The sequence below is a fragment of the Oryctolagus cuniculus genome, chromosome 4 (genome assembly GCF_051225735.1).
Source record: "Oryctolagus cuniculus isolate XC-2025 breed Fujian yellow rabbit chromosome 4, ASM5122573v1, whole genome shotgun sequence".
NCBI lineage: Eukaryota > Metazoa > Chordata > Mammalia > Lagomorpha > Leporidae > Oryctolagus > Oryctolagus cuniculus.
The window spans coordinates 121,923,529-121,947,857 of NC_142870.1; the positions used below are offsets into that span (position 1 = coordinate 121,923,529).

The 24,329-nt window shown below is 45.8% G+C and overlaps 1 protein-coding gene and 1 long non-coding RNA gene across 7 annotated transcripts; one reads left to right on the plus strand and one right to left on the minus strand.

Annotated features, from left to right (window-relative positions):
• Positions 1–7,853: 7,853 nt before the first annotated feature.
• Positions 7,854–22,924, minus strand: LOC149127093 (uncharacterized). Of its 5 annotated transcripts, none has more exons than XR_016233235.1 (4): positions 22,761–22,924; positions 14,854–15,191; positions 8,735–9,090; positions 7,854–8,208 (listed from the first exon to the last, which is right to left on the minus strand). It is a non-coding gene; the product is annotated as an uncharacterized LOC149127093 (long non-coding RNA). The 5 variants fall into 5 exon arrangements; XR_016233233.1 differs by lacking the exon at positions 22,761–22,924 and adding an exon at positions 17,175–17,314 and having other exon boundaries at positions 14,854–15,203; XR_016233236.1 differs by lacking the exon at positions 22,761–22,924 and adding an exon at positions 9,343–9,435 and having other exon boundaries at positions 14,854–15,323.
• On the plus strand, positions 17,676–21,020 carry LOC149127094 (P2Y purinoceptor 4-like). Of its 2 annotated transcripts, none has more exons than XM_089332155.1 (2): positions 17,676–18,142; positions 18,472–21,020. In XM_089332155.1, exon 2 carries the CDS (start codon positions 18,558–18,560, stop codon positions 19,380–19,382), a length of 825 nt encoding a protein of 274 aa, XP_089188281.1. In that variant the 5' UTR covers positions 17,676–18,142; positions 18,472–18,557; the 3' UTR covers positions 19,383–21,020. The 2 variants fall into 2 exon arrangements, with proteins under 2 accessions (XP_089188281.1, XP_089188280.1); XM_089332154.1 differs by having other exon boundaries at positions 18,316–21,013.
• Positions 22,925–24,329: the final 1,405 nt, after the last annotated feature.

A 24,329-nucleotide genomic window follows, 5' to 3' on the forward strand; every position in this document is an offset into this window, starting at 1 on the left:
GCCTCTTGCCAACTTGAGTGATGACCTCCAGGAGCTGATCCTGCTCCTGATTGGAGGAGAGCAACGTACTCGGCGTGTGGGCAGCCGAGTTGGGATTGGCGGAGGAGGACTATAAAAGAGGAGAGAGACGGCATGCACCAGGAACATCTAAGGGGAACACCTGAGGAACATCTGAGCAGCCCCCGAGAGAGCCGGCCGGCTCTTAGAAGTATCCCTGGAGTGCATATATAGACACATATATATGCATATTAATATGATGAATGTGTCTATATATGTATATGCCAACACCCCTGTTATTTAATGAACAGGTTTCTGCATTATGAATAATATTCACCAATATTATATAAACATAGAGATGCACCCACATACCACACGCATACATATACACACATCTTTGGATCCCACTATTATTTAGTGGACAGCATTGCCCAGAATGGATTAGCAAGATGTTTATCAACCTGGGATTTCCTTAACAGGAAGGATTTATTGGACTCAACATCATTTCAGATAGCTACTGGAAAACAAATAAAATACTCTGATAACATATGAAATAAAAATACAATAACAACTTAATCAGTTTAAATCATGCAAAAATTTTTTTCAGAGAAACTGAAAGTATTTTGCAGACATCAATTTTCCCAGGGAAAAACACAGGCCAAATCTCTCCTGCCAGCGATTCTTGGCTATTTATGCAATGCTGAGCCATTATCTGATATGTGGAGAATTTTATATTAACCACAAGGAAAAAAACTGAATCAATAATGTTGCTTAGAACAGGCACAGCACTTCTCACATCCTAGCACTTTACCACCATGGATGGATTAAGCCTCCCACAGTCCCAGGGAGACTGCAGCAGAATGGTATCCCTTGACCCAGGGAAGGAGACAGAGATGGGGAGGTCACCACAGCTGCCCTCATCTCTATGAGGAGTGAGGCTCTGGGTCAGAACTAAGAGGAGGACCACCCCCAACACACTCAGCCCTCCACCCCAGGCCCTCACTCTGTCTTTGGGGAACAGTGGTCTTGAAGCTTGGGCGCCCCATTGTCTGAGGCAGGGTGGAGAGAGCGTTTTTGAATCAAATATCTATCAATCAACCCACATTGATTTTCTTTAATTATCTCCATGGAGCAGACTTGATTGTGAAGAGCTTATGTGATTTGAAAAATGTCTCACCTATTTGTCAGACATGTATAATTTATGAATGCCCTTTCATTCAAGGTCTGTAGTCCAAAGCCAGCAATGTGTGAGTTATTAACATGTTATTAGATATACCCTATTAAGATTTGCAGACTTTCAGCCTCTTACACAAAAGCGAGAGAGACACTACATAAATTTTCGCCTGTGCTATTAAGTGCAGAGGATTCTAACACTACCCCGTCAGTCTGTTCCAAGGAACTGCCGAATACAACGAAATTATCAAAAAACTGCCTCTCATTTTAAACTCTTTGGTTCAAAAAGGCCTGCTTTAGACAGGTTTCTGCTTTACCAGAATGTGTTACAATGATTTCCTTCCCATGCATAGTGCTTGCTGATACTGACATTGAACTCAGTGATAATTCCTAGAAATTTTTTTCAACAATGTACACTCCTGAATGGGGTGAGGGAGAATCTATTTTCCAGGCAACCAACTTAAAATAACTAATAATAGTCAACTTTGGAGGCAATATGCCCTCTATATTAGGTGTCACTGACTCACATGAAAAATTAAATACATCCAAAGACATATATGGGAGGAATTTCTATTCATATGGCAAGATAAATCCCAATAATTGTTCAATGTACAGCAAAAATGAAGCAAGAATACATAGACAGACTGCCATTCACCAAGAGAGGTAAAGGGCTGCTGGAGGATGATCTGGCTTCATTTCATCTCTGTAACTCTAACTGGAGATTAGTGTAGGTTAATAAATGTTGACCCCACATCCTAGGGTCTGTGCTAGCTCTCAGGATACTGCAGAGAATGAGACCAACACAGACCCTGGTAAGGGCTTCAAAGAAAATATCCTTGGAGGCATCCACAGCTTAGAGGTGAAGGGCAGATAGGGTGAGAGTAAGCCAGGCAGAGGCCCTGACCCGTGATAACATCCTACACTCCCTCCCATGGAGACAACAAGGAGAGTGGGAGAAGGGGGAAAGAGCCTGGGGCTGGAGCTGCAGGGCTGCCAGCCACCAGGGGCCCCAAGGTTTTTATTCTGAAGACCACACGAGGCCACAGGAGGGCTTCAAGCTTGAGGGTGCCTGCAGCTCGGAAGGTCCTCAGGAAAGCGAGACAGAAATGCTTATAAATGAAAATGTCCTAAGAGTCCAGCTCTTTTTTGAAACCTATTTCGCATCTGAGTTTGAGGCGATGTTTTTAAATTAAAAAGAAAGAAGAGGTCACCTTCTCAGAGGCACATGAAATAAACCCAGCCTTCCAGAGGTTGTTTTTCACAGGCAAGGATCCTACCTCTCTCAGAGCTTATGAGAAAACGTGGGATCATGGGAAAGGATGGGCTGCTCTATTGTTAAGTATTTCCCACATGCCACAAAGGTAGAAGAAACAATAACAAATACTCTACGCCTACTGCCTATTTAGCCAAGGTTATTTTATAATTTTTCTTTTTCTTTTCTGAGAAATAGCGACATGAAGTGGTGCCCTGTGCATTTCCCCCTCCATCCCTAGATGTAACCATTGCTAGAAAACCCTTGGGATTCCTTCTTATTTTATTTTTATTTTTACTATGAATTGGTATACAGGGTACTTCAAAAAGGTTATGAAAAGTAGAATTAAAAGGTAAGTTTATTTTGGTGTAAATATTTGAAACCCATGCATACTTGTATCTATATAATATATAGTTTTTATGAATTTATCCTTTAAGTGATTTCACACTGTATGTGTAATTTCACAACTTATTTTTTAAGGTAGCATGTTCTTGAGATACAGTCATATTGGTCTATTCATTTTAACCACTGGGTGAATACTGTATGATTACACCATAATATATTAATGCTCCTTCTGGTGGATATTAGGCACTCGCCCCTTTTTAATTCTGAATACTGCAGTGAGATCCTTGTGGAGCTTTTCTGAGGAATAATATTTACGTAAGATGTTATAACACATTGAAGGAAAGCAGTCTACTAAATTGAGTTAATGTTCTAATTGCTCAGAGCGATGACAGTGACAATAATCTGATCAGGTCACAGCAAACAATTATAAACCACAATTTTCCAAACTCATATTTGAGAAGATATGAAATCATTTAAATTGAGAAGAAGAATGGACATGTAGAAGCCAACAAGAACTTGGTGAAGTTTTTGATTCATTGACTGAAGTGTGGCAGGGTCTGATCTAAGCTGAAAATCTAGTTGAAAGAGCTGAGTGTTTCTAATTTAAGATATATGCCAAGTAGACCTCAACAGCAAGGGGAAACGAGAACAGACAGACTAAGAGGAAGAAAAAAATCTTGACAGGTTCAGGTTAGCACCTCACTGCACAAGTTTCCCAAACCCCTGAAGCTCATCCAACATCAAAATTCACACAGAATTAGCTACAGATGGATGAGATTTGCAATGTCTGCTTTTTTAAAAAAAAAAATTCCAAAAACTGTTTAGGGCCAGGCTGGGTCAGGTTTTTTTTTTTCATTAACATCTTACTGCTGCTGTTTTCATTCTCACTCATCGACAACACTCCAACAGCCCCCTTGTCAGAACTTGCCCTTTGGCTAAGTGAACTGAAAATGAAAAATCCTTCGAAACTGAGCAGCAGTCCCATGTGGGTGAGTGGCAAGGCTTCAGTGGAAAGAAATTAAGTACAGGATCCATCCCTTCCAATGTCAACTATGGCAAAAGGCCTTAGATCTCCCCACCAGCCTACAAAGCATACAGCAATGCTTTCTAACAACCCTAAGAGGCCCTGCAAATGGGACCCACAGTACTGTCACTGCTGTCACTCAGACACACCATCTAGCATGTGCCTGGAAGCAGAGAACACAGACATCTTTGATTTATAAGGAACTTGGAGATCATCAAATTTAAACTTTCTTTTGCAAAAACAGGAACCCAGGGATAATAAATGTCCAAGCTCACACAGTCAGCTACTGGCATATACGTACTCCAGATTCTCCATGACCTGCTCTGGATCCTGCATTATGTAGCTTGTCCTTGAAGCCAACACATGGGAATACAAAATATTCATCATTTTTCCTGAACTTTCACATATTAGAAGTTGCCAAAGCTTTTCAGCAGCGGGACTTTAGATCTTCATTAGAAAGCTCCTGTAGAAGACTGTATTCAGATCCCCAGTCACCTGCCCTGCCTCCCTGTAAGAGGGCTACACTGTGCCTTGGACATCATGCTTGACCAGGTGACTTGGATTAGCCGATGACGTACGATTGCAAGTAAACCATGGCTCTTCTAAGAAAAAGGGTATTGTGTGTTTCCTCACTCTCTTTCTCTTCCCTCTTCTGCCATAAAACAGGAACTAATCCTGCAACGTGAGTGCTGGGATGAACAAGAAACACGGAGAAAAACTGAAACTAACTCATAACTGACAAGATTGTGAATGGGAAAGAAACATTTGCTTTTGTGAGTCACTAAGATTTTAGGGTTCAAGGGGCTGGTGTTGTGGCACAGTGAGTTAATGCATCCCTGTGACACCAATATCCCATCAATATCCCAGTTGGAATCCTGGCTGCTTCACTTTTGATCCAGCTCCCTGCTAATGAACCTGGGAAGCAGCAAAAGATAGTCCAAGTACATGGGCCCTGGTCACCCACATAGAAGACCTGGATGGACTCCAGGCTCCTGGCTTCAGCCTGACCCAGACCTGGCCATTGCAGCCTTTTGGGAAATGAACAGGGAATGGAAGATCGCTCCCTCTCTCTAACTCTGCCTTTTAAATAAATAAAATAATTGGTATTTAGGGTTCTTTGCCTTTTTTCTTGATTTTTCTTTTTCAGATTTTTACTTATTTGAAAGAGTTACAAAGTCACAGAGAAAGAGAGAGAGATCTTCCATCCACTGGTTCACTCCCCAATGCTTGCAATGGCAAGGACTGGGACAGGCCAAAGCCAGAAGCCAAGAGATTCCTACAGGTCTCCCATGTGGGTGGCAGGGGCCCAGTCACCTGCACCATCATTCACTGCTTTTCCCAGGCCATTAGCAGGGAGCTGTATCAGAAGTGGAGCAGCCAGGACACAAACTGGTGCCCATATGTGATGCTGGCTTGGCAGGCAACAGCTCTAGCCACTACACCACAATGCCAGCCCCAGGTTCTTTGTTAAGAGCTCACAGAGAAAATTCCCAATAACAACAAAAATTCTTGATTGATCATCAAAACCAATTTGTATAAAACTATAAGAGACCAACGTAATACACTAGTTTTGAAGAAGATAAGCCATAATTGAATCATTTTTCTTTGATGTTTTCATTCCCACTTTGTACAGACTGTTCTTTCCAAGAGCAGCGTGTGAAAAGTTGGTTGTGGGATCATTAGCAGATGCTTTTCACTTATCCATCTCAAGAAAATACATCTCATATAAAGAAATCAATGAGCATGAAATTGACATATCCTATCTTAACACCACCTCATAAGTACACTTGGATCCTGGAAAGGAAACTGAATCGGAGTAACAAAGAAGCCCGAGAAACCAAAATCCAAGACGTTAAGGGCTGAAGGCCCAAGCTACTTTTCTTTATGCCCATCCATGATGGCAATCACCGACAACCACTGTCTCAGAGGCCATGCAGTCATCACCTGTATGAACCCTAACACCCCGTCCACACTGCTGGGGTGGGGGAGGCAGGCAGGACGACCCTCAGCAAAGGAAGCCACTCATCTTCCTTCCCAGTCAGCAGGGTTACACCTCATTCAGCTAATATCCACTGAATGCCTAAGTGTGCAGGTCCCACTAGGCCCAAAAACACAAAGAATGACACAGACAAGGTCCCTGATCTCAATTTATATTTCAGTGGGGAAGACAGAGAAAAAGTCAAGCTAAATAGTAGACTTTGTGAAAAAATATGCTAGGTACACAAGGACTATAACAAGAAATTATAGCAAAATTGCTGTTAATAAAACATGACATAATAAAACATGATGTTTTAATTAGCATTGAAGGATAAGACTAATTTAGCCATACAGAGAAAGAGCTGGGGAAAATGTTCCAAGTAGTAGGAGCAGTAATTGCAAAGACTATGGGGCATGAAGGTCATGACATATTCAGGGAACAGGTTAGTATTCAGGGAAATGGACTTGTGATTTCGGTTCTGGGACCAAACTCAGCATCACCATAACCTGGGCTGAATCAGAACAACACAGAATCAGAACAACACGGAGAAGCAGTCTCCCCAGAAATGTCAGAAATTTAGCCATAGTTTCTAGGCATAATTGAGTAAAGACTCTCATCCAATGAGGATGTGGCTTTGCTGAAGTAGCACGAGGTACAAACCAGCCACAGTGCAAGAATCTTAGGTCTTGGTGTGAGTTCTATGACTAGAAGACATGCTATAGCTAAAGCCTGGCTGGTTTCTTGGAAGAAGCAGGACTCAATTTTGCCATGTGGACATCTCAGTGTGGAACCAGCAATATTGAAAAAGCTCTATTAAAATATGCAGCATCTTCTCCTGACCTCTGTGGCTACCCTTTTTATCAAAGGTTTCTGGGCCTTGACTGCAACAAGGAGGATATGCAGTACGTGTGCATTCTCTTGTTTCCAAACCACAAACTCCCTGACATGCAGCAGTCAGTATGGCTCTGGTCCCAAAGCGGAGAATTAGAGTGAGTTAAATGACACTGGAGTGAGGGATAAGCACAAGACCACGCTATGGAGTCCATAACAAGACATTTGAATTCTATTCTGAAAATAGGAAAACAGTGGAAACTTTTTAGAAGGGCACGTGATCTGACTTTTGCTTCATTCAGACAGCCTTTCTGCTATGCCTGAAGTGGGGTAGAGAGAGGCATGGAGATCAGTGAGGGGCACAGGTGAAGTGGGCCAGGCAAGAGACCAGGGGCAAAGACCAGGGTGGAGGCAATGAGTGCACAGAAGTGGGTACTTTGACTCATATTTGACATAACCAGTGAACAACTGATATGGAAGAGGGGAAAGAAAAGAATGGAGAACAAGTTCTAGGGCTTTTGCTTGAATGTCTGAGTAAGTAACAGCGCCATTCACTGAAATAATGAAGAATGTTGAATAGAGGCAAAGTTGGTGAGACAAAATTTTCACTTTAAGCCATATTAGGTTGGTGAAATCTGTAAAATGTCCAGTTTGTGTCATACAGTTTGTTGTAAGAATTTAGAGCTCACAGGACAGATAGAGCTAAGGACGTGAAGGGTTTTCAAGAAACAGATGGTATGAAGGAAAGATGCTTCATAGCAGGTGTTCGGTGTAGCAGCTAAGGTGTCACTTGGGATGCCCACATCCATTTCAGATTGTCTGGGTCCCTGATCTACTTCCTGCTCCAGCTTCCTGATAATGCACAGTACTTGGGTCCCTGTAATCCACATGAGATATCTGAATTGAGTTCCAGGCTTCTGGCTTTGGCCCGGCCCAGCTCCGGCTGTTTTAGGCATTGAGGAAGTAAACCAGAGGCAGAAGAGCTCTCTCTTTCTCAGGTGTGTGTGTGTGTGTGTGCACTCTCGCTCTCACTCAATCTTTCAAATAAAAATTGTTAAAAGAAAATGATAGATTTCAAAATTATTCTACAAGAAACAAATTTATTTTTCTCAAACAAACCTATAATAATAAAAAAAAAAAAAACAAGACAGAGGTCCTTAATGGCTTCTGACCAGAACTTGGGTTTATGAATTTACGTAGAAGAAAATGATCCTTAACTGTGCTGGTGGGCACATGACAGATTAGGTGCAGAAATCCAGTCTCCTACCAGACATTCTTTTTCTTTTTTTTTTTTTAAGATTATTTATTCAAAAGTCAGAGTTACACAGAGAGGAGAGGCAGAGAGAGAGGTCTTCCATCCGCTGGTTCACTCCCTAGTTGGCCGCAACAGCCAGAGCTGCGCCGATCCAAAGCCAGGAGCCAGGAGCTTCTTCTGGGTCTTCCACGCAAGTGCAGGGGCCCAAAGTCTTGGGCCATCTTCTACTGCTTTTGCAGGCCACAGCATAGAGGTGGATTGGAAGTGGAGCAGCCGGGTCTCGAACCAGTGCCTATATGGGATGCCAGCGCTTCAGGTCAGGGCGTTAACCCGCTACGCCACAGTGCAGGCCCCTACCAGACATATTATAAATTTCTTATTATACATATAAAGTGAATAAAGGCAATTCCCCACAACAAGTATGTAAAACAATCTTTGCAAGAATCATAGCCTCAGGGTTAAAAATTGCATTTCTTACCTGATTAAAATAAACCTCTCTAGTAAAGAAGGGAAATATTCCAAGAGATTTCTTTACCTTCTTAGCAAACAAACCAGTCAGAAATTCAATTTCACAATGAGACAGCAAGTATGTAGGGATCTAACCTCATCAGGACTTTCAACTGACACCCTACCCTTTGTGGTGACTATTTGTTAATAGTCTTCAACCTGTCCCCTATCTTTGGAGTAAAGAATAAAGAGTATCTTGGTGCTTTGCATTCTCAAAGACACCTGTATCATCAGTCTCACTTCCTCTCCAGCTCTCTCATTAAATACCATTCCTCATTAAATCCCGTGGCCTACAGGGCAGGCATTTGGCCTAGCAGTCAAGATGCCACTTAAGATGTCTATGTCCCATATTAGAATGCCAGTGTTCAGTACCTTGCTCCAGTTCCTGATGTCAGCTTCCTGCAGTGCAGACCCTGGGAGGTACCAGGTGAAGGTTCAAGTAGTTAGAGCCCTGCCATCCACATGGAGGACCTGGATTGAGTTCCCAGCTCCCAGTTTTAGCCAAGTCCAACTCCAGACACTGCAGGCATTTACAGAGTAAACCAGCAGTCGGGAGCACTTTTACGTGCACACTCATGCACTCTCTTTCTCTAATAAATAATTAAAAATAAATGCCATAGTCTATAATTTCAACTACAGTGTTAGGTTGACCCAAAGTGCTTTGGGTTCCAATGGTCTTCTCCATTCACAATGCCTTCATGGAAATCACCTTGAGGACAAGCTTAGTCCTGGAAGAGAAGAAAGCCTGCAGGTGAGCACTGAGGAACTCCAACGGCACAGGCCACGTGGGGTGGGGATGATACCATGAGCAAGACTGAGAGGAGTGAGTAGGAGGCATAGCAGGAAAACGCAATGTGATCGAAGCCATCAAGGGCATTTTCTGCTTTTGCTGCCCTGAATTTAGAGCCTTCCTTGTGATAACAAAATTCTAAATGGGTATTAGCAGAACCACCCTTCCCTCCCTCAACCCCACCCCTTACATCCTAGGGGTGGAAGATTCATCCAAGGTCTTGGACAATCAATGTTTTCCATCCCCCTTTGCACATTGTTTGCTTCAAGGATGGACACAAAGCCTAGGAAAAGATAATAGAACCAGTCAGTACCAATCCAAAGACTTTGTGGCTGGGGTAAAATGTTTCTTGCTGGTTTGCACATCAGTAAATCAAAGAGTAGATTCTACAGCAACCATCTTATCACAAGCAGGGAAGAATAGAGTGCTATGAGAATGGGAAAGTGGAGTCAAGGAAGAAACAAATGTCATTCCTGAACTACCATAAGTGTTCCTTCGTCAGACCACACCCAAAGCCAGCCTCACCAGGACCATTTAATCATATGAACCAGGAAGCTATCATTTTGCTGGATTACCTTTGACAGGGGTTTGTCTCAACAGCAAGGAAGTTCTAACAAATGAAACAAGCAAAAGAAGAGATTGTCTCAAGGAGTGCGCAACTGTGGCATATGCTGATCAGAGGCTAACACTGAGTCACCAAAGTTTCTGCGAAATTCAGCAACATGGGTCCTCATGGAGCCTGCACAAGATCAGTGGCAGCGTGATGGGGGCTGCGAAATCTGACATGCATGTTGTGGGGAACACTCTCCACGCATGGGGATCATCAGTCATGACCACTCATCGACACTGCGGAAGAGAAGGAGCCTTGCACAGAGAACCAGAGACCTGGACTCGAGACGGGGTTCAGGCACTGACCAGCTATGTGACCTTGGACAAACCTACCCACTTAACACTTGGAGTTTAACAGTTTCTTCGTCTATACATGATTACACCTGCCTGGTACCCAGGGACCCCCTTTTGCTCTAAAATTTGTACTATTTTGCTATTTTCAACCAACTTGAACTGTCCTGAAACTGAGAGGGAAAGTATCCAAATCTCCCCAAGTCTCCCTACCTTTCTCTCTATGCTACTAAATTAATCTCTCTCTGCTCAGTTTCCATTTCACAGTAACCATCTCACTGGGCAGCTTACACAAAGATGGGTCTGCAGCCCTGGCCTCCAGCACTCCAGTGGCAGCTTTTCACTGTGATTATCTCACTCACGCTTGCTCCACACCTCCTCTTGGTGCTGGGGCCTCAGTGCCACTTTGGCTCTTGGCATTATTCTCACTGTTGACCAAAGACCCAAGTTACGGCCTTCCAGGAGAGTATCCCAGATCTTTTGATCCCTTAAAAGGCAAAGGTTTCATGCTCATTCTTGGCAGAGTCCCTTCTGAGGAGGGTTGCTCTTTGTTTTCACACCCTGACCCAGGCCTCTTGCAATCTGGGCTCTGGCTATGAAGTGAAGCATGCAAGAAAGGTCACAGCCATTAAAATGCATCTCTCTTATTTAGCTCAGTTGGGAGCAGAATAAGAGAGGTTAATTTTTCAACAGGGTAACATACCGTATATATCAGCACTAACAATGAGGTTTTTATTTCCCTGAGTCAGCTTTTAAAATAATGTTGACTTTTATGGTCAATACATTATAGATCACCATATTTATGTCAGAACATATTGGCATGGAAATAAATCAATGAAAATATTAATACGTGAGCCATGTGTTTAAATGAAACCCCTTGCAACTCTACACCTTCCCCTCATATTTCACTGTAGGCCTTTCAAGGAACCCACCTCTGACATCTTCTACTGAATGTGAAATCAAGGCCTATTTTCATTCTCTAGCACTACTGTTTGTAATCCATCTTATATATAACCAAGTTCAAAAATATCCACTTTGTCCTTTTACCATAAACACACATAACTGCATTCCATCATTAATAGGACTGTCGATTCAAATTTATGGGCTAAGCATGAACAAAATATCTCAAAGTCAAAGTTCTGACTGATGTATTATTAAAAAACAGAACCCTGGATGGGAGGCCAGCTTCAAAAAGTTATATTGTGGTCCAGATTTGTTTTATGAGAAATTTCTCTCCTAAGTGTGTTTTAGAAAACAAGTTCATAACTTAGACACTAGTAAAGAGAAATGGGGTGAAAAAGAAAATCTGTTCCCTTAACTGTGTCTTCTCATGCATGTGCTCCTCTGCACCCCTAGGACATGCCAGGCGCCAGCTGCTCACAGCCCCCTTCTGCTTATTAAAGACCCTGCAGATGCAGCAATCCTAAATGTCTACCCACCAAGTGTAGGCTTGCTCATAACTCCATGGGCCCCATCACACCAGCTGCCAGCCATAATAAAGGGGGCCACACAGCCAACCAACATGTGTAACCCATAGCATGTGAGGGGCGTGTCACTGTCCTACCCAAATAGGAATAAGGGTGGACCAATCAAAATGCCTTGGTAGAATTTCTTAGCTCTGTGTTCAGAATTAACCATGCACAACAGGGGCAGCAGCCAGAAGATGCCCAGAGGGAAGAAGGGGGTTTGCAGAAGGAAGTAGGATGTGGAAAGTGAATAGAGAGACGCAATGAAGGAGAGAAATACAGTAACCAAAGAGGGGTAAAGACATCTGTCGGTAGCAGCAGAAGGAAGTCACTTGAGGTAGTCCTAAGCCCCTCTCAGCCTTGCATGTAATTCATCACCAAGTCATGTTCATTTACCTCCTACAGATCCACTGAATCTGCCCATTTCTCATCTCTCTCCCAAAGCAACAGCCTCCTAACTTATTTCCCAATGCACCCCACTCTCTACTCTCCAAACAGCAGAGTGATCTTCTCAAAATGCAAATCAGATCACATTCGTCTAAGTTTCTTATACAGCCACATGAGTACACACTCACAGCTAGTGAGACACACACAGAAACATCAAACCCTATAGTGGAACAAAATCAATCAGATCAAAGGGGGAAAGGTTTTTATATGCTAATATAGAGAATATCTATATTGTTTATCGATTTCTAATCTATATTCAGGTAGGAAAGATTTTAAGCGATACAAAAATCATGAACCATAAAAGAAAAACTGGTAAGACGGCCCCATCCTCTCTCCTTTCCAATGCTTTGGGTGTCCAGAGCCACTGGGGATCCTTCCCAACACCACCCACCCTCACCCCGGCATCCCTAGCAACTGGCACCTTCCAAGTATGAACAGCAACAAGGGTGTTACGGGGTAATCACCATTGCCAGGGAACTGTGAGGGGCACGGGCTGCCTGAGGGCGAGATGGGATGGGAAGAGAGGTCCTGAGATAGCAGCCTTTTTGTTCGTGCCTTGGGCAACTTTGTTGTGACTAGGAGAGCCCCAGGCTCTGCCATTGATCTCCTCCCCGGCCCCAAGTCAAACCAGCCTCTACGCTTCTTCACAGGCAATGCACAAGGAAAGACTCAGTCTCAATGCTTTTAAGAGCTTTGATGCCAAATGAAAGGAAAAGGTAAAAGGTTTCTTCACAATCTGCTTTCAGGGTTGGAAGCCGAGAGGCAGTGATGGGCTTCAGCAGCCACAGGACAGTATCACTGTGCTTACTTTCAGTGCATCATTAACCGAAGTTTAAAAATCTGATTTCAGAGTCTGTTTGGGAGTATCATACATTTGGACAGATGGACTAACACGAGTACGAGAGTAATTATTTTTCCAGACAGACTAACATCAGTTTCAGAACCTACTTTGTTGTGACAATGCAATGTTTCCCAATCACTGCCGTGTTTAGACAGTGTTGAGGCTGCCAATTATGTCAGATCCTTGTCAACAGAAAACAGCAATGTGCAAGCTGCTATAGAAATTAATTATTGAAATTAAGTATTTGCTGCATTTGGACAGTCTTCTGCATTATTTAAGGAATCCAATTTGCTTGCATTGTGGAAAAAATAAAAGCCCTCGGGCTCCCATATTTCAGGACAATTCAAGCACAGAAGAGGGGTCCAGGAACAGAGCAGGCCTACACTATGAAAATCTAACACAGAACCAGTGGAACACTAACACTGTCACCAGAGAAAGGAGCCGTGGAAACCGTGGGGTTCTTGTCTTCACACAAGAAAGAATTCAGGCATAAGACACAGAGTAAAGTAATCAAGTTTTATTGGGGATGGGGCATCCATCAGAATGGGAGGGACGGATAGAGTGCCCAGTCACTCAGACTGGGGGAGAGTGAGGTTACAGTGTTGAATGGAGAGAACACACCTGGGCAGGCCAGGCAGGCGGTTCAGCAGAGAGCAGAGCCTGGGGCTTGGTCTTTGACTCCCTTTTTAAGGGAGTCTCTTTACCCCCCCCCCTTCTCCTCCAGGACAAAGGATGAGGAGCCCTGGTGAAAGGGTTTGTTGGGTGAAAACTAGCAAATTCCTTCCCAGATTTGCTGGCACCTGGGTAGAGTAGAGGGGCTTCCCTTAGGGCGACTGTGAAGGTTTTATTGCCTGTTGGTATCAGGTCAGGTAGCCCATTTAGTGCGGAGGAGAGAATTCTCCTAGGAGCTTTCCATGCAGGGACCACCTGCAAAGTCACCAGGGTCTGAGCAGGACTTTAAAGTGCAAAATGTCAGGCTTCTGGGGCTTCCAAAGCAGATGCTGGTTTCTTCAGACCCTTCTCACAGACACATAAGCTAATTTTTAACTTCCTACCTAACATGGGCCTCTCTTATCTGAAGACTCAAAGTGTATTTTAAAACTGGGTAGAGGGCTATCATGTGGAACTCATTTTTGGCAGATTTCTTTCAGTTCTCAATACAGTATACCCTCCTTATCCTTGGGGAATATGTCCCAAGGCCTTTACTGGAACCAGATAGTACCAAACCCTATATACCATGCTTTTTCCTATACGTACATGCCTCTGATAAAGTTTATAAACTAGGCACAATGCAATAACAATAACCAATAATGAAATTTAACAGTTACAATATACCCTAATAAAAGCTTATACCTAGAGTTTAAGTAAAATAAGGATAACTTGACCACTATCTTCCTAAAGTTGTACCTATGAAATTTGCATTCCATTAAATAAGATTTAAAAAATAAAATGTAAAAACAAAATTAAAAAAGAAAAGGATAACTTGGACACAAGCACTGAGTTACTGTGACAGTCTGAAAACCAAGATGGCTACCAGCTGACAGGTAGGCAGCATACTCTGTGTACTCCCTGGACAAGGCTATGATCACAACCCAGGAAGGACAGCGAGGGATGCTGACAGGCTTCATCATGCTACACAGACCAGTGTATAATTGAAAACTTGAGTTGTTTCTGAAATTTTTAATTTGATATTTTCAGACCATGGTTAACTATGGGTAATTTAGACCACAGTAAGTGAAACTGAAGACAAGAGAGGACTACTGTATTCTGTTATCTCTTTGCCACTGCCTCGCAATTGTGCCTTCTGAGCCAGGGTTAGGTCATCTATAACAAGGATACTACATCTGTGATTTGAGGCGTGAGTTACTATTTCATTTCCATATCTTTCTTTGAGGGACAGGGTGGTGATGGAGCTGAGGAGTAGTGGTGAAGGGACAGGGAGATTTAAAAAAAAAAAAAGATGCCCAGGAAATCTGAGAATTTCCCGAGTCTGCTTTGTAAAAGCAACCCAGGTATCCCCCAAATCACAGACATGACCCCCACTTACGCATCTGCACTTGCTTCCTCAGCTGCAAAATGGGGGAAGAAAGCAGCCAGCCTGCGTCACATGGTCTTTATGGAGAATCATGTAGCCAGCCTGCGTCACATGGTCTTTATGGAGAATCATGTAGCCAGCCTGCGTCACATGGTCTTTATGGAGAATCATGTAGCCACGCCTGCGTCACATGGTCTTTATGGAGAATCATGTAGCCAGCCTGCGTCACATGGTCTTTATGGAGAATCATGTAGCCACGCCTGCGTCACATGGTCTTTATGGAGAACCATGTAGAATCGGCAGGCAGGTTTCCGCTGACTGACGAACTCCACTTCATCCACCGTGGAAACCTAACAAAGTAACTGCAGGTGGCACACCAGTAGGAGACGGTTTAGGGATGGGGAGTTTTTTTTTCCTACGTCCTCAGTGAATGCTACTTCCCCCACAGCTGCTATGCCAGGATGAAAGCGCAACTCCAATTCCAGCTTGGGGGGGGGGGGGGGGAGTGTAACCTGTCTGTTGGTCTTCATTGCCACCCGGTGGTCAGTCGTTCAAATAACACCAAATTATTCTTTGATTTGAAACATTTTAGGAAATTCAAAGTAAACCACCTGCTACTTTAATCCACCACCTAATTAAATGTACCTGGGGGTCCCATTTAAAGAAACCCATTAAAAATAAATAATGTATAAGCCCCTAGTTCATCTTTGTAAGTTAAGAATTGTATAATCAAGTCTTTCACATACACAAAAAATAACTTTTACTGTGAGAGGGTGTTTATGAGACCCCACTAAATGACTTCATTCATTTACAAAAGTTCTCCAGGGACAAGCATTTGGCTCAGTAGCTAAGTCCCTGCTTGGGAAACCCACATCCCCTATAGGGCATCTGTTTCAAGACCACTCTACTGGCCGGCGCTGCAGCTCACTAGGCTGGCTAATTCTCCGCCTTGCAGCGCCGGCACACCGGGTTCTAGTCCCAGTCGGGGCGCCAGTTCTGTCCCGGCTGCCCCTCTTCCAGGCCAGCTCTCTGCTGTGGCCAGGGAGTGTAGTGGAGGATGGCCCAAGTGCTTGGGCCCTGCACCCCATGGGAGACCAGGAGAAGCACCTGGCTCCTACCATCGGATCAGCGCGGTGCGCTGGCCACAGCACACCAGGCGTGGTGGCCATTGGAGGGTGAACCAACGGCAAAGGAAGACCTTTCTCTCTGTCTCTCTCTCTCTCATTGTCCACTCTGCCTGTCAAAAAAAAAAAAAGACCACTCTACTCCATTTCCAATCCAGCTTCCTGCTAAGGCACACCCTGGGAGGCAGGAGACGATGACAGTACTTAGGCCCTTGATACCCATATGGTAGACCCAGACTGGGTTCTTGGCTCCTGGCTTCACCCTGACCCAGCCCTGGCTGTGTGCTATTTGGGGAGTTGAACCAGCAGATGGAAGATGTCTTTCAAATAAAAAATGAAAATATATTTTAAAAAATTTTTCCAGATACATATTAACTATTAAAATCAACTCTCAGATTTATATCAGTGTCCTCCCATGGCCAAGAGAATGTGCTGTCTGGCATCAATAAGGATTAATGAAATCCTTATGATTTCATCCACCTCAATACTTCCTTAGTCCGAGTTAGGATGAGGGCTTCACCCCAACTTGGCCTCTCCCTGCCTCTGGTGCAGAGGCCACACTACTACTATCTTCCTCAGCACAGCTGTGTTAGCCAGGCTTCTGCAGAGAGCAAACCACTAAGGAGGTGGGTGGGGGGGTTATTATGGGAACTGGCATCTGCGGTGACTCTGGAGAGCCAGGGGAGCAGGTGGGTTCCCTCAGGCTGCATCTGAAATCCTGAGAGTCCTGGGGGGAGGCGGGTGCCAGTCCCGGAGCCTGGAGTTCTGCTGTCCCAGCACAGTAGAGGATATGTCTCCAATCCACTGGAGGGCCAATTCGCCTTTCTATTCCTTCTCAGTCTCTCCTTGCCCTGGGCGGTCTGGATGGTGCCCACCCACTCTAGGTGAGGGGGCGGATCTCCCTCACTGAGCCACTGCCCCCAGTGCCCATCTCTCCTGGATACACCTCAGGAATGCTCTGCCATCTGTCTGGGTATCCCCAACCCAGGCAAGTCAACACCTCAGAGGAACCAGCACAGCTCTGTCCTGCTCGTGGTGACATCAATAATGCTGAGTCTCCTGCCATCCCCGTAGTGCACTCTGCCCTTCCACGCCCTTGCAGGGGTCATTCCCCCTACCCCACACCCCAGGCCATTCTCTGCTTAGTAAGCTCCCGATTGTTCTCCCAAGCTGTTCCAAAGTCACCCCTTCTAAGACGCCTTCACTCACTCCGCCCAGGCGAGAGCTGGGAACATGCTGCTAATTTCAGAGAATGTTGTTGACTACCCCTCACATCATTGCAATCAGCAGCATCCACCTCTGTCTGCCCTGCCAGACCATGAGATCCTGGCGGGCTAGGGTTGTGTCTTACTCCCTCTGTATCCCCAGGGCCTCACTCAACACACGTTTGTTGATTGGCAGAATGAATGAAATCTGTGTTCCTTTTATTGCGAGTAAATTTCAATATGGTATTTTACAGCCAACAATTTCTCCTAAAACTACCCACCTTCTACTTTTCTCTCTTGCCTTGTTTTACCTTGTCTTTCTAAACGTTCGGTCCCTAAAATTAAACCCTAGAATTCAACGTCTTTCAATCCCCATGGACCCCCTGCGGATGGGCACGCTGGCTTTCCTAATGCCACAGGAATCTTCAAGCTCCACGCACACCTTCCGCTGCAGCTGAGGCCCACCTGGTGGAACTGCTTTCTCAGCAGGGATGGAAATAAAGAAGAAGCTGCACCTGGCTTCATGGCTCAGCTTTGTTTTCTTGGGTGGTCAGGATGCTGAGATGATTAATAAGCAAATCAGCCCCGGTATTCAAATATGCAATTCATGAATCTGCAGAGACACAAATCACAGCCTTCCAGTGGAGCCTGTAGGCAAAGTCTGTGCTTTCCCTCATCCTCCCAAGGCCCTCCAGAGGATGATTTTCTATTCCATCATGGTCTGTGTGGTTAGGCACAGGCTGTGAGCAGCACCACCCTTGGGAATACACCAGCTTCTGCAGCTGGAATCTCACTCCTGGGAGACTTCCTGGCCCTATGCAAAGGATTCTAGCAACAGCAGTTATTTACAGAGCTGTGTTCTCTTTAAATGACAGCAGCATTTTCCCACTATCCTGTGCACTTGACCTTCCTAACATAACCCAGCTGAAAGCAAGAGCACACACGTCAATGCAAGGCAGCCCTTCGGACCCGGTAAGTCTGCAAGCCGCCCTATCCTTGGGTTTGACGTTTTTCCTGGGAGTTGTCTCTCTCAAACAAGGATGCTAACTAGACTTTGAGAGCCCAGAGCTGCATGCCAGGTCAAGGCAGAGGCTAACACCCGGCTGGGGTCATGACACTAGGCTGTCTATTTTGTTCCCTCCCAGGGGAAGAAGTGAGAGCTGTGGCAGAGCTCTGCTCCTCCACAGAGCCTCCTGAGATGGAGAAATTGGACATGAATGCCTCCAAGGAAGAAAGTGTCTGCCATTTTTCAGAGAACAAACTCTACCTCTCCCTGACCTACAGTGTGGTATTTGTCCTAGGATTGCCCTTGAATGGCACTGTCTTGTGGTCCTCCTGGCGGCAAACCAAGCGCTGGAGCTGTGCCACCATCTACTTGGTGAACCTGATGGTGGCTGACCTGCTCTTTGTGCTAACCCTGCCCTTCTTAATCATCACCTACTGCCTGCATGACAGCTGGATCTTTGGGGAGCTGCTCTGCAGGCTGGTGAGATTCCTGTTCTATGCCAACCTCTACGGAAGCATCCTGCTGCTGACCTGCATCTCTGTTCACCGCTTCCTAGGTGTGTGCCACCCGCTGCGTTCAATGCCCTACCGGACCCACCGGCATGCCTGGCTGGGTGCTGTCACCACTTGGGCTCTGGTGTTCCTCCAAGTGCTGCCCACACTGGCCTTCTCCCAAACGGCCTATATCGAAGGCCAGGTGATCTGCTATGATACAACCAGCCCAGAGAACTTTGATCAGTTTTTTGCCTATGCCATGGCTCTGACCTTGTCTGGCTTTGTCTTCCCATCCTTGGTCATTTTGCTGTGCTACTCGCTGATGGTCAGGAGCCTGACCAGGTCAGAGGAGATCCTCACAAGGTCAGGCCAGGCAGCCCAGGCCAAGTCCATCAGGACCATCCTGCTCATATGTGGCCTCTTTGCCCTCTGTTTCGTGCCCTTCCATGTTGCCCGCACCTTCTACCTCATTGTCAGCTTCCTGACTGCCCAGGACTGCCAGCTCCTAAGGGCAGCCAGCATGGCCTACAAGATGTGGAGGCCTCTGCTGAGCATGAGCACCTGCCTCAACCCCATCCTGTACTTCCTGTTGGGGAGCAGTAACAGAGTCAGGCTTCTCCAGAAACTGAGGCAGAACAAAGTAGCTGGGCAGCCAGTCGCAGGCAAGGGAGAAACGTCCCGGGGTGGGCAGATCTGGGTGCTGCCAAAGTGAAGTTTGGGGAAAACAGGCCCAACCATGCTGATGATGATTGGCTTGTGCAAACGGAGTGCTAGCAACAGATTCTCAGGGTTTCCTGCAAGTGTCAACTGGAAAGGATTTAATATTGATGCTAAGAGAGCTTAAAGTGAGAATATGAAGGGAGCTCCCAACACAAAGGAAAACTTCATTTATCAAAGGTGACATGGATCTCTTGTCACTCACCTCTCAGCTCAAATATCACCTTCTCAGAGCCACTTCTGCCCACCCTAGCTAAGGCTGACCTCTCTCCCCATAACGCAATCACTCTTATTTCCCTAACTACCATGTTATCATGTATTACTACCTGGACTAGTTAATGCACTTACTCATTTGTGACCTGCATCTTCCCACCGGAATACAGGCTGAATATGACAGGGACGCCATCCTATCACTGAACCCCTAACACCATCCTTCACAGCAGGGTCTCCCCAGCAGGGCCCGGCACATGGCAAGTGCAAAAGAAATGTAGGCTGGAGTCATGAATAACGAACCAATGAATGGACGGATGAGTTAGCGAAGCCCCGTGGTGGGAGCACTTCCTGCGGAGTAACGTTTAATCCTCACAAAAGCCCTTAGAGGTGAGTGCAATTTTTAGCCCCATTTATAGTGAAGGAAACTGAAGCACACACCTCTGAATACCTCACTGAAGCTCAGCCACCTGAGGATGCCCAGAACAAAGCGCTGAGTGGAAGTTTTGAAGCCAAGCAGTGCCTCTGAGGCACATGCCCCTGAGCTTGAAGCAAGTGGGTCTCATCCACACAGCGGCCAAGCACCAGCCAAGTCCTCCCTTGTCACTTCACCTCTGTGGCTCGCTTAGCCTCACAGGTGCCCTATCTGCAGACCACTGGCACACCCTGGGGGCTCCTTGACTACACTTCGTAATCAGGGATCTGTTGGGAAAAGTGCTGCAGGATAAGGTGAAAGCTGCATAAGAAAGGAGGCCCCTTATTTTTATTTGGGTCCGCTGTCTCCCTTTATGACCTGAAAAAGCTTTCCTAAGTCATAATGACGTCTACTCCCTAAAAGAAAATTTTAAAGAACTATTTATGGGGGCCGGCTCTGCGGCGTAGCAGGTAAAGCCGCCGCCTGCAGTACCAGCATTCCATATGGGTGCCAGTTCAAGTCCTGGCTGCTCCACTTCCAATCCAGCTCTCTGCTTAGCCTGGGAAAGCAGTGGAAGATGGCCCAAGTCTTTGGACCCCTGTACCCACGTGGGAGACCCAGAAGAAGCTCCTGGCTCCTGGCTTTGGATTGGCACAGCTCCGACCATTGTGGCCATTTGGGGAGTGAACCAGCAGATGGAAGACCTCTCTCTGCCTCTCTTTCTCTCTCTATGTAACTCTTTCAAATAAATAAATATTTTTTTAAAAGAAGAACTATTTATGGGCCAGCTTTGTGGCACAGTGCATTAAGCTGCTGCTAATGCTTGTGAAGCCTACATCCCTTTTCAGAGTTCAAGTCCTGACTGCTCCACTTCCAGTCAAGCTTCCCACATAGGATGGGAAACAGCAGATAACGGCCCAAATGCTTGGACCCCTGCCACCCACATGGGAGATCAGGATGGAGTTTCTGCCTCCAAGCTCCAGCATGGACCAGCCCTGGCTGTTGCTACCATTTGGAAGACCTCTCATGCTCCCTCTCCCTCCCTGTCTCCCTTTCCCCCTCCCCTCCCCCTCCTCCCTCTCCCCCTCCCCCTCCCCTTGCCATTCCCCTTTCCCTCTCCCCCTCCCTCTCCCCCTCCCCCTCTCCTTCTCCCCATCCCCCTCTCCCACTCCCCACCTCTTCCCGCACCCCTCCCCCTCTCCTTCTCCCCCTCCCCTCCCTCTCCTTCTCTCCCCCTCCCCTCTCCCACTCTCCCCCTCCCCTCTCCCACTCTCCCCCTCCCCTCTCCCCCTCTCCCTCTCCCCTCCCCCTCTCCTTCTCCCCATCCCCCTCTCCCACTCCCCACCTCTTCCCACACCCCCTCCCCCTCCCTCTCTCCCCCTCCCCCTCTCCCCCTCCCCCTTTCCCCATCCCCCTCTTCCACTCCCCACCTCTTCCCGCACCCCTCCCCCTCTCCCTCTCCCCCTCCCCTCCCTCTCCTGTCTCCCCCCTCCCACTCTCCCTCTCCCCCTCCCCCTTTCCCACTCTCCCTCTCCCCTTCCCTCCCTCTCCTTCTCTCTCCCCCTCTCCCTCTCCCCCTCCCCTCCCTCTCCTTCTCTCTCCCCCTCTCCCTCTCCCCCTCCCTCTCCCTCTCTTTGCCTTTTGAATAAGTAAATAAATATATCTTTGGAAAAAGAATTATCTGTTTCAAGGTAATCCAATAAGGTAACCCTAAAAATATCTATCATATTTAAACAATAATTCTCTGCTGTGGCCCAGGAGGGCAGTGGAGGATGGCCCAAGTGCTTGGGCCCTGCACCCCATGGGAGACCAGGAAAAGCACCTGGCTCCTGCCTTCGGATGGGCGCAGCTCTGACCCTAGCGGCCATTTGTGGGGTGAATCAACAGAAAGGAAGACCTTTCTCTCTGTCTCTCTCTCTCACTGTCTAACTCTGCCTGTCAAAAAAACCCAATAATCATCTCCAAGGACTTTACATATATATATATATAATATATAATCTAATGCCTGTGTGCATGCTTTTATTGATCTAAAACTATTTAGTTATTTTGGGAGCAAAATGATAAACACTTTATGATTTGGTTTGCTCATAAAATTACTGTTGTGCATGTTATATATAGAGGCATTATGGACATAATTGTTTTAGAAATGTTGCTGTAGACAGAGTTGGAATCTGCTGTTATTCAAGCAATCTACAGTGTTTTATTTTTTACCAACTTAAAAAGACCAGAACTGGAAATGAAAAGCCCATCAATATTGCTGTAAAACAAAGAAAGTTATTATATTTTCCAAGGACTTCTCAGATCTAAGCATATATTATCTAATTCACTATAATCTCCCTATGAAGATAAGGTAGATAAATCTTTTCTGTAAAACACCTCATTACTGTCCCACTCTATCTATAGGAAATGTATATGTCTAAATTATAAAATTTTATTCCAAAAGTACAGTTTATTGCTTTCAAGGCCACACAATAATTAGAACTAGACCAAGTGTTGCTTGGCAGAATTCCTCAGGATAATTGGTTTAATGACTAGGCAATGATGTTTTCTAATTAGCAGGTCAGCTGTTTCCACATAAATAAGTGTTTCTACAAAAGCTGAGAGAGCATAAAATGGTTTGCTCTTCTGAACATTCTCTAACCTCTCTTGCTTATGACATGAATTCCTGTCGTTTTCTTTACATAACATACAGGGAAGTTTCAGCTTCACAAATCAATAAGGTTGGGGCTGGCGCCATGGCTAACTTACTTAATCCTCCGCCTGCAGTGCTGGCATCCCATTTGGGCGCTGGGTTCTAGTTCCGGTTGCTCCTCATCCAGTCCAGCTCTCTGCTGTGGTCCGGGAAGGCAGTGGAGGATGGCCCAAGTGCTTGGGCTCCTGCACCCGCAAGGGAGACCGGGAGGAAGCACCCGGCTCCTGGCTTCTGATTGGCGTAGCTCCGGCCTTAGCGGCCATTTGTGGGGTGAACCAACAGAAGGAAGACCTTTCTCTCTCTCTCTCTCTCTCTCTCTCTCTCACTGTCTAACTCTGCCTGTCAAATAAAAAAAAAATCAATAAGGTTTTGCAGTACTGGACAACCACTGAGCCAGGCTCCCCCAAAGTCTGGAGCCATCCTACATCCCACCAGGTCACTACTTCTAATGCCCACCCTAGACGTGGGAAGAAAACTATCTAGGGTCCTCAAGATGCACCCCCTTAATCTAAAAGCTTCCAGCCAATGCCTTCCTGCCTTTAAGTCTTGGCTAAATATGTGCTTGCAATTATTTCTCTGCTCTACCACATAAAGCTAATTTTGCTTCTCCTGTTGTTTTGACCTGCTTAACAGCAAAGTAAAAGCAACCATATTTTACTTATTTCTGGAAAATTGGGCTCAAAGAAGTTTAACTTAATTGACGTTGTGTCTTAGATATTCGGGGACAGTTACCTCAAGGTACTAGAGATAACTGTTTCACTATTCCCTTTGGGGAAAGGGCCCATAAGTGCTGCCAGGCCCATCACAGCACAGTCCCAGGTAAGCACAGTCACCTACAGCTCTCCCTCCACAGCATGTAGGATTCACAGTTACCTGGACCCACCTTCTGGCACTCTGCACATCCCCCAGACAAAGCCTCCACCTGCCTAAGTTCTCATCCTCCAGCCCTCAGGGTCTACTTTGTTTTTTTATTCAGATTTACACTTTATTGAGAAATGCTTTATATCCACTGAAATTCACCCTTTTCCTGTACAGCTCTGTTTTAACAAATGGCATTCAGGCAAATGTCACCACAGTCAAGATATAAGACATTCCCAATTACCCTAAAAATGCCTTGTGACCCTAACCGCTTAGCTGTAGCCCTGGGCCACCAGTGTTCTGTTCTCTGTCCCTGTAGTTTTGCCTTTTCCAAATGTCACGTAAATGGAAACTCGGCATGGGACCTGTAGAACCTGGCATCTTTCTGGGATCTGCTTTCTCCTGCTGCCTCTGATCCCAGCCTGCACTGCCAACTCACAGGCTGGCCGCCCCCCCTGGAGTTGTCCAATGGGCTCCTTTCTTGCTGAGATTTGCTTCACTCCCTTGCTACTCCGTGTCCCAGCTATTGAATTCAGCATCCTAGCAACATGCCCACCACAGTAGACCTAAGCAGTGAAGAGGAGGAGGATCAGAACTCAGAAAAGCACTGCAGTGGTACACACACAGAGAGAGTGGATGGAAATTAGGTGGCATACATGGAACCGCAGTTTAATATACACTGAAAGGAAAGGAGAGAAATAAATGACTACTTAGACACCATTGGTAGGGAGATATAACAAAAAGGACTCTGAGATTCTGACCCAGAG

What these genes read in the sequence shown, in the direction of transcription:
- LOC149127094 (XM_089332154.1), top strand. Translation starts at nt 18,369, where the DNA reads ATGGAGAAATTGGACATGAATGCCTCCAAGGAAGAAAGTGTCTGCCAT.